Below are 13,784 nucleotides of genomic sequence, written 5' to 3'. Positions count from 1 at the left end.
TTAAGATTTATTCAAATGAATTAAAAATTATGAAAGGGAAAATGCAGTGCATCAATAGCCTAAAGTAGAATTAAGAGTTGATAATGATTGGGTTATTTTTAGTGTAGCTATTACAATGCGCTAATTTAATAAATTAAAAACTTTAGTTATTCTTTCATTAGTAATCTGCCAGTCCAAAATTTTGCTTTACTTAGTATCATGCAAATATATTTCGTACCTTTACAAAAATGAAAATGGCTAGTTAGGCATGGGTATATTAAGCATATAAACATGGTTTATACTTCGTGCACCTCATAAGGGGGATGTTTCTGTTAATTTCATTTGCTATTAGAGGAATAAGTCCAGATGTATGGAATAATGAGCTCAGGGTCACAGAGCTCCTCAAGAGGCAGAGTAGGACTCCAACACCAGTGCTATCGGCTGAGGCACATACTGTTGGCCGCTGGCCTGCTGTGAGGAGACAGGGGCAGTCAGCTTACCCTTGCTTGTCCAAGGTAGTCTTCATCCAGCAGGTGGAGAGGGGCTTGTGGTATAATTCCACGAAGCAGCCTTGATGCATGGAAGTATCTTTGAAAGCTTAATAGTCTTTTCACCTTTTTCTTGGTGCCAATCTCCCCTGAGTATGTTGTATCTGTGGAAAGTCATCAAGTCAAGAAATTTATATATTTAAAAGAGAGCCAACTTTCTCCACTCTGTAAAAATATAATGTATTAAAAGGAGAGAAATTTAGAGGATGCTTTCTATACTTTTAAAAATATAGTCTATTGAATTCTACATTTGAAATGCTTCATGAACACACCTGATATATTTTTTAAATTTTTTACTTATTTTTTGAGTCAGGGTCTCACACTGTCATCCAGTTTGGAGTGCAGTGGTGCAATCTTGGCTCACTTCAACCTCTGACTCCTGGGCTCAAGCGATCCTCCCACCTTAGCCTCCCGAGTAGATGGGACTACAGGCATGTACCACCATGCCTAGCTAATTTTTACATTTTTTGTAGAGACAAGTTTTCGCCATGTTGCCCAGGCTCGTCTTGAACTCCTGAGCTCAAGCTATTCACCCACCTTGGCCTCCCAAAGTGCTGGGATTATAGAAGAGAGTCACTGCACCCGACCTAACTATATTTCTTATGCATTACATTTACTAAAATGTCAAGGTGTTTCAGAATGTAATTTTGGAAGACCATGAAATATATGAATTAAGAATTTCATTTTCTTGTTAATGATGCTGGTATGCTAAGTGAAATTCACACAGTTCTGCATGCATTTGAAATGAGCAGTTATTCTTTTTCTACTATAGTGGAACTGAGACTCAAACATTTAGACCAAGTTCTCATCCCACACTCTCACTTGTATGATGTTTTCCACCTGAATTAGAAGGGTTGTGAATATACCAGTTTACATGTGAGGAAATGGTTCCTAATATCCCAGGAACATCACTGGCAAAGGAACCAATAATCTTAGCACAAAAAGTAACCTGGATGCCCCTGACAAGAAGCAGAGAGTGTTTACTTTCTAATGGTGTATTCTCTCTTACTGGTTGCCATAAAAATCTAATCTTACCAGTAGAGATATTTTAATACTCATTTCACATGTGCCTTTCAAAACTTGAGTGTTGACATCACAGTGATTGTCCAGAAATACCCCAAACACATTATTTGAATGTCTGTCAAGATATTTCTTATCTCAGCTGAAATTATATGAATCACTCTAGGGCCACAGTAGTGACATCTGCTGCCAATTTTGAATGTAGAGTCAATTTAACAGTCTAGTAGGAAATGTATGGCTCATATGTAAAGTAATTTTGGCTTCTGTCCTGCCTTCCCCTATCTCCCCCTTTCCTCTATGGAACTCAAAAATCACAACAGATGGCAGAGGCAGAGGAAACAATGGTGCTCCCTGATGGCAGTGACTGACCAAATTCAGTTTGTTATTTAGGCTGCATTATGCATGCAAAGGCATAATTCAAGGGCAACCTATAGGTGGACCAGGTCTGGAGTGGTTCGATTTTACACATGTTGTATCTAGACATCTATCAGAGATGCAGGTGAGGATGCTAAGTAGAAATAAATGGATATAAAATCCAGAGTTTGAGGGAGAAGACTGGACTTGAGATAAAAACTTGAGAGTTGTCAGATGAGATTACCTAGGGAGTAAGTATAGATACGGACGAGAAAAGGATCAAAGTCTGAATTATAGACTCTACCTTGACTTTAGATGGGTTTAGAGAAAAGTAGGGCAAATTAAAGAGGACTGGGAAGGAGTATCCCATGAGGACAGAGAAAAGCCAAGAGAATATCATTTCCTAGAAGCTTCATGAAGATTGTATTGCCAGTAGGAAGATGTGATCATCAAAATTAAATGCTGCTAATGGGTCAGGTACCTTGAAGACAGAGTTGGCCATGAACTATGCACAGTACTTGAGCACATTTTATTGTATGCCTAGAAGCAGCAACACTCTGGTAGCAATGAGCACACCTAGCACCCAGACTGTGGTTTTAAAATATGACTTTTTCACCAGATTTATCTTGGTGAAATGGCCAGTTCTAGGGCAGGGATGGAAAATGTACCAGATGAACTGTAGCATCTTGTTATACTAGAAAATAAGAGGGAACTAAAAAAATGATGGAATCATTTAAAAATGACAGAAGTGACAACATCAAGGGGTCTGAGAAAATATGGGAAATCTGAGCCTCAAAATGAATAACAAAAGAATGGATTATAAACCATTGGCTGAAGTAAGAACCAATGAGTTCATACTGGTGATAAGGTAAGTAAGTAAATAAGAAGAAGTGAAATCTCTTCTTTGTAGAATGTGCCAACTGATAAATGTAGAAGAAATAATAGTTGGAAAATTACCATTTTGCAGCCAATATGGTGATGACTGATTCAGGCCAGAATCATTAACGGATACTAAAATTATTAAGTGAAAAGTTAAAAAAGCAATGGGGTAATTACCCAATATCAAAGCATTTACCCACAGAAGACTTATTAATATTGGAGAAGAAAAACATGGATAGTTTTTTAGTGGAAAAATGTGGAGGGGGCATCATCTTTCCTAAGTAATCCAAGTTAATGCCACCAGAAACTGACATCATGCTCTTCTTAATGTAATGCACTGAGGATACAACCTCACACATATTGTGTTCCTGCCCCAATTGCACATCTGATTCTAATAAAGAGGAAACATTAGACAAAATTGTTGAAGGACACTCCACAAAACAATCAGCCTGTGCGCTCTTAAAAAATGTCGATATCATGAAAGACAAAGACAGCTTTAGGTATTGTTTCATAATAAAGAATACTAGAGACAGTGCACTAAATGCAATGCATGACCCTTAACTGGATTCTGTATCAGAAAAAAATTTCATAAATGACATTATTAGGATAATTTTGGATACAGATTTATGCATGAGACATTCATATTTATAAATATTTTAATACTCATTTCACATGTGCCTTTTAAAACTTGAGTGTTGACATCACAGTGATTGCCCAGAAATACCCCAAACATATTATTTGAATGATAATTGAAGTGTGGTTACAAAAGAATGCTTTCATTGTTAGAAAATACATGCTGAAGTATTTAGTGATAAAGTGGCATATGTACAATAAAGTGTTAAGAAAAAAATGTATTGCAGCAAGGCAAAGATTGCAAAATATAACAAATGGTGCATATGGAGAAACAGTATATGAGTATTCTTGCAGATTTTTGATAAATTGAAGTTATTTTATGATAAAAAGTTTAAGAAGAGAAACAATGTGAAGAAGTTTGAAACAATATCAAGTGTAGACCACTCTTTTAAGGAGTTTTGCTACATAAGAAAGTAAAGAAATGTAGTGATAGCTCTATATAGAATGAAATCAATTATTCAATAAATAAATTATTCCTATGTTATGTATAAGGAAAATCTAAAAGAAAATATCTATAGATGATATTTTCCTTTTTTTCGTATTCTAGAAAAATTCCCCCATCCCAAAATACTAAAAGAAAATGTCTTATGTAGCTGGGGGTGTATCTATATTTATATAATAAACTCAGAAGCAAGTAAAATAACCCTGAATGATGGAAATATGCCACAAACATAGCAAATTGAAATGGATTACTTCTTAAACTTCCCTTTAGTTTTCCAAGTACTTTAGGAAGATTCATAGTTAAGATAATGACCTTGAAATTAAGTGACATATTGTAAGTGTAGATGGTAGGAAATAATGGTTACTATTCACTAATTTTGACTAAAATATCACTAAACTAATGATGCCATGAGCTGGAGATATTAAGTTTAGATCTGTTTTTATCTTTATAACGAAGAAGAAAACAGCAAGATTCCTTACCTATTTCTTTCACCTAGAGTCAAACGAATAATAGTAATATTAGTTCGGCAACATGACAGAATGCGGACCTCTTTGGATCTTTGTTTAAATTTTTGTTATATTGTTTCTCATGACTGTTTTTGGTTTTAATTTTGATTTTTAAAAAGATTGCATTAAGATATGATACATCTTGATCACTGTGTTATTTGGTATTCCCCTAAATTTTAAGTAAGGCTAGTGCCTCATTCCTCTCACTCTAGTCTAGCCTGTCTTGCATTTTTTTTTTTTCCAAATTAAAAAAATAGAATAGAGATGGGGGTATCACTGTGTTGCCAGGGCTGGTGATCCTGGGCTTAAGTGATCCTCCTGCCTAGGCCTACCATAAATGCTGGGATTATAAGCATGAGCTACCATACTGGGCCAGTCTTTGAAACATAAGCTCAGATGGCGTTAAAAAAAACCCAGTAATTAAATAAAGCCAGCCAACAAATCTTTTCATAGTTAATTTTTTATGATGCCTTGTAGGTTAAAAAATGTAGCATACAATGTCTTTCCCCATAAAATTGTTCAAAGTTTTTGAATGAATTGTTCATCATGATGTATATTCTTTATTTGTATACTTTCAAACCTACCGTCTCAGTTGGGCAGGTAGATATCTGATAAGTTGCAGTGTTAACTGGTGGCCAATATTTTCTAAAATACCAAGGCAGGCCATGACTACTCCATTTAACTTCTATCTGGGTTATCCTTTAATTAACAAGCAAATGATTCAGAAGCAATGCTACATAGCCATTTGTGAAAACAATAGCACTTAATTTTCTTATTTGAGGACATACATAAAGCTAACCGGGAAAAAAAAATCCTCAACGTAGCTTTCTAAAGGGGAAGAACGTGCAACAATCCAAGAAAAATAAGTTTATTTAAACTAACATTAATAACTTATCAATCGAGTGTCATTTAGGGAAGAATTTGTGTTTTGTGAGATAATGAAAAACGAAGATATAAGAAGCTGAAGATGGGAGAAAAAAATTCATATAACAATCTGAATAAAACACCTTCTGTATAATAGTACAAGGTCCTGCTTTTCGAAGTATTTAAATGTGTTAATCAATTTTTGATAAAGATCTGATATATTTGTTTCCAAAAGGACTCCCAGTGCATAGCTACCATATTTACTTTGATAATGTATTGATATGTATTTGATATGATATGATAATGTATTTCGTATGTATTTCTGGGTAGAAACGTAAATGATTAGCTAAGCTAAATGTTACAGATAGCTCAGTTAAATTCCTCTTGTAAAAATCTGGGGAATGTTAAGAATGTGCCTGGTAATAAAATGCTAGGTTTATTTAAGACCCTTATACAATGTTACAAATCATTACTTAAAGGCATTTACAGTTATCCTAATGCACCTTTGTTTGGATTTTATTGTTTTATGGTTTCCAAATTCTTATTTGGAATAGTTATAAAAAGGTGTTCCAGAATGTTTCATTGCCTAATCTATGTGAGCATTGACCCGAACTGGGAAATTCAATTTCTGTTCACTTTTCTTTTGTAAATATCACAAATATCTACATATTAACACATTTTTGCACTACTTTGGTGCTAATTTTAGGAATACAAAGTTTGTATTGGCACTGCCAGTACAGTAATTTTTAAATTTTACAAGTTGGGGTTGGCTCAAATGCAAAAATATGTTAATAAAAATTATTTTCATTTTTGAGTACCTTCTCTATGGAATATTCTGTATAGGGGCTGATTAATTTTGGTACCAGGAGAAACTTTAAACCTAGAATAAATATCTGAGATTTAAGAAAGCTGTAAATATATCCATATTATGAGGCTGTTTCTGTCAACTGTATACCTGGTTTCCTGAAATAGGTCTATGTCAACTGTTTCCAGAAGTCCAGTAGTGAGTAATTGGTGCAGAAGTAGCTCAGGTGATACTGAGAACAAAGAAAGCCTTTGTGTTTAAGTGAGCAGAGCTGACTGTAAGCACCCATGGAGATCCAACTCCATAAACCTAATATTAGCACTTTTGAGCATCAGTCCAACTGAACCTCTTAATAATGTGTTATTAAGCCCTACTTTGATAATTATTGAGCTAGTAATTATTCTAATAAAATTTCTTGCTTGGTTAGTGACTATTCATAGTCTTTGTTTATCTTCCTTTTACAGGAATTTTTTTTTAAGTGACAGTCTTGCTATGCTGCCCAGACTGGAGTGTGGTGGCTATTCACAGGTGTGCAATCATAGTGTACTACAACCTCAAACTCCTTCCCTAAAAACAATCCTCCCTCCTCAGCCTCTAGAGTAGCTGGGATTACAAGTATGTACCACTGCATTCAACTGTTACAGGATTTTTCGTATGTCTTGTACTACAGAGTTATTGGTGAACAACTATTACACCCCAAAGTCAGAAACCATTTAATCAACCTTTGTGACCCCTCGTATCTAGTGTATAATAGTCTTACATATAATGGAAACAGTAAAAAATTTGCTGATAAAATTTGAATAAATTCTTCATTTACAGAAACATCATTGTTAAACGCTCTTTTTGAACAATAAGCCAATTTGTTAAGTGGAAGGTGCTAAAACTTACACATATTAGCTTTGTAATCATTTTCTGAATCAACCTCAAAATGGAGTTCTAGGGTCCAGGCCCTCTTGCCACTGCCACTGTCCTTTGCTTTTTTTTTTGTTATTTATTTTATTTTCACTTTTTATAATTGTTTTATTTTTAATGTTTGTGGGTACATAGTAGGTATATACATATTTATGGGGTACATGAGACGTTTTGATACAGGCATGCAATATGTAATATGACATCATGGAAAATTGGGTATCCATTCCTGCAACCATTTATCCTTTCTGTTACAAAGAATCCAATTATACTCTTTTAGTTATTTTTTCAATGTACAATTATTATTGACTATAGTCACCCTCTTTGTCCTTTGCTTTTTTTGACTTTTGCTGTAACAATTGTGCCTTGTATGGTTGCAAAGTTCACTCTTATTCACATATCTGACTTTCTTATTAGGCTGTAAGGTTTTGGAGACCAGATTTCTGTTAAATTTTCTTTGAATTTCCACAAAGTCCTGCAAGTTATAGGTGTGAAATACATGTTGATGGAATTAAATTACTTTCCTGATGTGTGTGCTCTCATCTAAGTTCAAGAATGCTGAGCTCTGGAGGAATCAGGGTGAAATTCTAGTTTTCAATATGCAGCTTTAAAAAACTGGAGAAACTGGTAATTAGTTTGACTTTAAGTGTCCTGAAGCAGAAGTAGCAGATTTACAGCACAGCTCTTTCACTCTTTCACACATTCTACTAGTTCAGGGTTCAGGATCCCTGCAAAATTGGAAGGTTAGTGTTGTCTAGGATGACAGTTTTCCTGAAAGCATACATGAGGATTTTAAGGTTGAAGTAACCTAGCCTAAGATGCAGTTACCTTTACCCTGTAAAAATAATTTTTATATAGACTACTTTAAGAAATTTAAAAGAATTATTTAAAGAGGTTGTGTGTAGAAAACAATATTGACTCATTTCCAGAACTTACAGTATGGACTTTGACAAGGTGCTAAAGATGACATTCTCTGGATGAGACCAGTGCTTCCTTCAATGTATTAAACACTTCAATTCATTTTCATGTGCTTTTAGCAAATTTCATAACTTAGACTTGGTTGTAATGACTTCAGTATTCAAATCACTCCTTTCACAGTTTAGCATCTCTAGACATTAAAGTTCCATTTATTCATAAAAGAGCTTCCAGAAAACCTTTTTAAAATAAAATACTATGTCTCCCCCAGCCTTTCGGAAATCACCAGTGGTCGTAAGCCATATTTGTTTATTTCTTACTGTGTGTATTCTCAGTGGTCAGAAAATGATGGGTAGAAACTGATGACAACCAAATATATTATTCAGCCCTTAATGTCATCAAGTGTGGAGATTTCCTCACATGGGTGGACCTATTTTTAAGACAAAGTCATTATAAATGACTTTGAAATTCTGAGCAATTTAATTCAGATAAAAAATTAAATTTCTTAACATTTAGGGCATTTGCTAGGCTTAGTTTTTAATAGAAAAGATCAGCTGTAAATATTAAAAAAAAACACATACAATAAAACATGTACAACAATAATAAAACCACCAAAAAGAGGAAAAAAAAGTAAGAAAGGGAGAAAAAAACTTAAACCAAAATAAAACAAACCATCATCTTAAAATTTAATTTGAAGTTGGGAAATCTGTTTGAGCTTAAAGGAACTCAAAAGTTATTTTAAGTTCTCGAAACTCAGGTCTTGAATAGAATGTATTAAAGCCTTATGTCATTAGCTCTTCTGTGTACAAAAAATACTCACGACTTCTTGACGGCTGTCACTAGAAGAAGAGTTTTGTTTCAACATTGCCACTGAGTGGGAGGAGGAGGGGGAGGAATAGGAAAGTCTTTAAGACAGAGTGAAATTGTTTCTCTCACTCTCCTTTTTAACATGCTTATTTTTTCCAATTGCCATTTTTCCTTTATGTTCTTGACAGTGAAGGGAAAACCAACATGGCTGTTTGAGTCATGGAGTAGAATGAGCTCCTTCCTAGCTGACTGTCTGCACACCTGCTGCATTGCTTGTAGGTGTTCAAGAGGATCAAATGCTTGTCTCCTTAACCATGCAACACATGGATTTTTGGCAAAATCTGCCGTTTTTAGTTGATTTTTTTTTTTTTTTTTGCCTACCATAAACTCCATCCCAAAGAATAGGTTATGAATCTCTGACATCCGGGGTTCAGGGATGGTTGGAAAACTATTGTTTCCTTTTTGTAAGGAGGGGAGAAAATGCTTTAAAAATAAGCTCTTAAGGCTTCTCTGGGCAATCGAAAGGTTTTTCAAAATCCTAGTTTGAATGAAATTTAAATGAATTAGTAAGAAGCAGATCAAGTTTCCTCAGTCCTAAAGAAGTAATACGTGCCAGGCTCAATGTGGTTTTATTGAACACTCCGCTTCTCAGAGTTTGAAATGTTACAGCAAATCCAGAGTTTTGAGGGCAACAGTTTGTGGTGAGCAAATTGAAGTGACCAAACTTTCAGTTGATTCTAAGTCTCCAGAGGTTAAAAACTGCTGCATTAACTCTCTAGTTCTCAGCACACATTTAAAGCAAGTGTGGTCTTTTATCTGGGAGATATGTTTGGACTGTCAAATTTGACTGCAGAAGTTCCAGATGTGTGCCGTAACGTACTACAACTGCTTCTCTCCTTTCACCCTCTCTGCTAGTTTACTCCCTGTCTCAGGATATTCGATTAACCCCTCTGAGGGCCTTTAGTCATCCCTTTCAATCTATCTCACCTACCACCGACATATTTGTTCCTCAGGCACAACTCCTACATGTCTGCCCCCTGCTCCAAGTCCTTCAATGGACCCCACAATGTCTCCTTAATTTATATTATTTATTCTGACATTCGTGGCCCTCCACAATATGAGGCCAACTTACTTTTCCATTTTTATCTCCCAAAAGTACCCTACAGATAAACAGATCTCTGCTCTTGCTGTTTTTATGCCAGGTCCCCCAGAGTTTTCTGTTTCTATCTGGATTCCCACATTCCTTCTCAACTGAATATTCTCCCCACCTGTTGAAATGTCATCTGTCCTTCGGCAGCCCACCTCAAGTACTTCCTCCTGGGCTCCTGGTCAGAGGCATTCAGCTCTCCTCCTAGTATTGCAGTAACTTAGCTCTCTTGCTGTGCGGCAGATGCCGCACGCTGCTGTAAACCCTGTTAGGCTAGGACTATGTCTTATCTATTATTATCGTGCCTGGCTTACCGAAAAGGTGTTTACCAAAAGAAGGAATGAAGGAATGAGATGACTATTGAGGTGTAAGCTGCTGTTCTGTTTATTGTAGTACATTTTCTGGCTCATGATAGGTGCTACCATGTAATTGTTGAATTGAAGTAATTGTCCAGAACAGGCAAGACTCAGTCATCTAACACGTCAGATAACAGGGATGATCCCCTGTATAGAAGAACTTGAACCTCTATTTCTTTTCTGAATTTGTTGGATTTTCCTAAATGATTATTAGTGCATCTTTAGAAAGACGGTAGATTAGTACTAACTTTACCCATTGGTAGAGGCCTAGATAGAAACTTTGATCTCTAAAAACTTCCACAAAGAAAACCTTTATGCTTTATTCTTTAGAAAGGGAATGCATTGGAAGCTAATTCCTTTTTCTTTATAGGTTACAAAGGCTACTTGAATTATATTTCACTGGAGTGGATTCTGTGATTTAATTATGTGGTTTTTATATGTGGTTGGAATATAACTCTTTAAATGTAAATATCCTTAGTTCCTCAGAGAACTCGAGACATTTACCTGTGCATTGAGATTTCTCTCTTAGGGCCCATGGCTGTCTATGGATTTTAGTGGCACCTTAGGACTAATCATGTCTGTACTCTTGGTGTAGGACACTCTTAAGGAAGCAGGTTTCATTAAGACATTAACAGGCCATGGAAAGTTATATATTTTCACACTGAACTAATTCAGAGAGAAGAAAGAATTGTTTTAGATGACTACTGCAGTGTTCACCTGCGTGAGTGTCTGAACAGTTCCCAAAGACATATCTGATGTATTTCATCTAGCACAAACACACTGGGTCTCCTATTCCATGTATTCAATCCATACGAGACTAGAGGTTGTAGCTGGGGTGATGGAACCAAAATATTGAGTACCTACTAGGTAATTTACATTTGCGATCCAATAAATTTTCATAAAATTGGGTATTGTGAAGTTGATATTAAAATAGGTACATCTTACAAATGAAAAAATGAGTTTGGAAAGGTTTAATAATTTAGCCAAAGTCATGCAATGGGTAAGTAACAGAGTAGGGATTGGAACCTGGGTCTTTCTGACCTTGAAGATGATGCTCTGCTCATTATATCCTGCTCTTTACAGGAAAGGGCAAAGAGTGGAGACATAAGACAGTCTAGCACAGGACCCTATTTTCTCTGGGGTATAGTGATCCAAAATGATGTATCAGCACCCGAAAGATTTTAAATTTTGGTCCTTTAAAAAAAAGTGTAGTAAAGTAGCCAAACTCATAGATGCAGAAAGTAGAATGGTGGTTGCTAGCAGCTGGGGAGGTGGAAATGGGGAAATCACTGTTCAAGGGGTATGGAGTTTCAGTCACGCAAGATGAAAAAGTTCTAGAGGTCTGTTGTACAACATTGTACTTATAGTTAACAAGACTGTACTATACACTTAAACATTTGCTAAGATGGTAGATCTCATATTATGACTTATTTACCACATAAAAAGTATAGTAAAACAAAACCAATAAGAGGACATTACTTATTCTTTCTAACTGTGTAATTCATAAATACAAGTGTTATCAATAAAGTTGTAAAGGCTGAAAATTAAACTTGGTATCATTGAACAAGAGAGTGAGAAATACCGTAATGCTAATATTGAAAGACAACTTGTAAAATAACTAGAAAACAACTAGAGAAATAACTTCATGGCAAAGGTTGGAAGCGATTCTATGTGTGTGACTTTCCTATTTCTCTCACTAAATGTACAAATGAAGTATTAGGGAATAAATAATCACTTGTGGGTTTTAAAATTGAAAACACATGTCTCCCTTGACACTGAGTTAATGTGATTTGATTATTATGTTATTACACAAAGAAATTCACAGACATTGGTTGGTGTCTCCAGCTTTGGAAAAGACAAACATTTTTTTTGTGTGTACATAGAGTGGAGCAGCAGCTTGTGGGGAAGGGAAAGAGTGGGAGGTACTTGGGCAAACAGGCGGCTCAAAAGAAAACCCTGCCGGGATGCACAGGCATGCACACAGACCTTGTGTTTAACCCTTAGGAGCCAAGCCTTAAAGTTGCCTGAAATTTAACCTGAAGGGACATCTATTGATAGAGTCATGGTGTCAGGGCATAATCCATAATATTTCCTTGCTGCTTAACATGGCCCATAGGCATTGTCTTCTTTCTTCTTTCCTTCCCTCTAGAAAACACATATGTCTTTTATGTGTTTTCTAACTATCTCTACCTACCTTGATAATTTTGCATAATGTTTTAATTAGGAATGGCTATAAGAAATATATAATATTCTTTGGTAGTTGTCAAACGAACTGGAAGCAGTTGAATGAATTGGCTATTTGTTTTTTGTAGTCTGATGAACACTGGGAAGCCTCCACCAATAAATATCCTTTGAACACTTGCTTTGTGCAAGGCACTGTGGTACCTGAATATACAGAATGGATATGGTTTAGCTGTGTTCCCACCCAAATCTCATCTTGAATTGTAGCTCCCATAATTCCCACATGTTGTGGGAGGGACCCGGTGGGAGGTAATTGAATCATGGGGTGATTTCCTCCATACTGTTCTCATGGTCGTGAATAAGTCTTATGAGAGCTGATGGTTTGATAAGAGGAACCCCTTTCACTTGGCTCTCACTTCTTTCTTGCTGCTGCCATGTAAGACGTGCCTTTCACCTTCCACCATGATTGTGAGGTCTCTCCAGCCATGTACAACTGGGTCCATTAAAGCTCTTTTTCTTTATAAATTACCCAGTCTCAGGTATGTCTTTATCAGTAGTGTGAAAACGGACTCATACAAGAATATTCAAGTGAGTGTTTCTGCCCTCAACTACCCAGAGGAAGGTGGTGGGATTGGCTGTTTATCCCCTTCACTACTTTTGTTTCTGCTTCAGCTGTGGAAGATAGGAAGGTTTTAGTTTAAAAATGCCTAGAAATTAAAATACTATATAAGGCAAAAAATATGAGCAAGAGAAAGGAAGATTATTTGTCTAGCGGGTGCTCCGTTCTCAAGAAAGTGATGATCTACTTTGCCCCTCACACTTGGAGTCAGAAGCCTTTCTTTCCACATGGCATAGAGGCAAGATGGCACCTGATGTATATGTAGGGGGTGTGGTCAGGTAGAGAGGGCGAGGAGACAGAACAGTAGAAAAGAAATGAGGAAGGGAGATCAAGAGAGAAGGGGCATTCAAGCACCCATCGGAGGAGGTCTCTGTACCAGTGAAAGGTAGTCTGAGAAGAAATGTGAGAAGTTTTTGGCACCACCCTCTGAATCCCATATGAGTTTGAGAGTTGCCCTCTATGAGATTGTATCCTTTCTGGTAATGGACTGGGTCCTGCACACCCTTCCAGATGAGGTAAAGCACCATGGCAGGGATGGAGTGGTCAGTCAGAAAAATGCTTTTATTCTTACGACTATGGAAACCATAGAGCTCTGAGAACAAGCTCACATACACCTACATTGGAAAAAATGTGAATATACACACACCCTGCTAAAGCCACAGAGAAACCCGCTCAGGTGGGACCTGTGGAGATGCAAATGGCAGGGGATGAAAGTGAGGGGACATAGAAATGCACAAAAAGGGATGTGCACTGTTGGCACTGAGGTTTCTCTTGCCTTCGCTCATCCTAGGTTATTAACACTGGATTGCTCAGAATGAAG

At 36.4% G+C, this 13,784-nt stretch overlaps 1 protein-coding gene across 3 annotated transcripts in view; it reads right to left on the bottom strand.

The window, feature by feature from the left end:
• Nucleotides 1-13,784, bottom strand: part of PDE7B (phosphodiesterase 7B) — a 333,997-nt gene that overhangs the window by 48,071 nt on the left and 272,142 nt on the right. For all 3 annotated transcript variants that reach the window (XM_025384447.1, XM_025384446.1, XM_025384445.1), the window contains one exon: nucleotides 480-631. In XM_025384447.1, the coding sequence (XP_025240232.1) occupies nucleotides 480-631 (152 nt within the window). The remainder of the gene's footprint in view (nucleotides 1-479; nucleotides 632-13,784) is intronic.

The sequence above is a fragment of the Theropithecus gelada genome, chromosome 4 (assembly GCF_003255815.1).
Source record: "Theropithecus gelada isolate Dixy chromosome 4, Tgel_1.0, whole genome shotgun sequence".
Taxonomy (NCBI): Eukaryota; Metazoa; Chordata; class Mammalia; order Primates; family Cercopithecidae; genus Theropithecus; species Theropithecus gelada.
The sequence above is the reverse complement of the archived record's forward strand: the minus strand, read 5'-3'. Positions and strand labels throughout refer to the sequence as shown.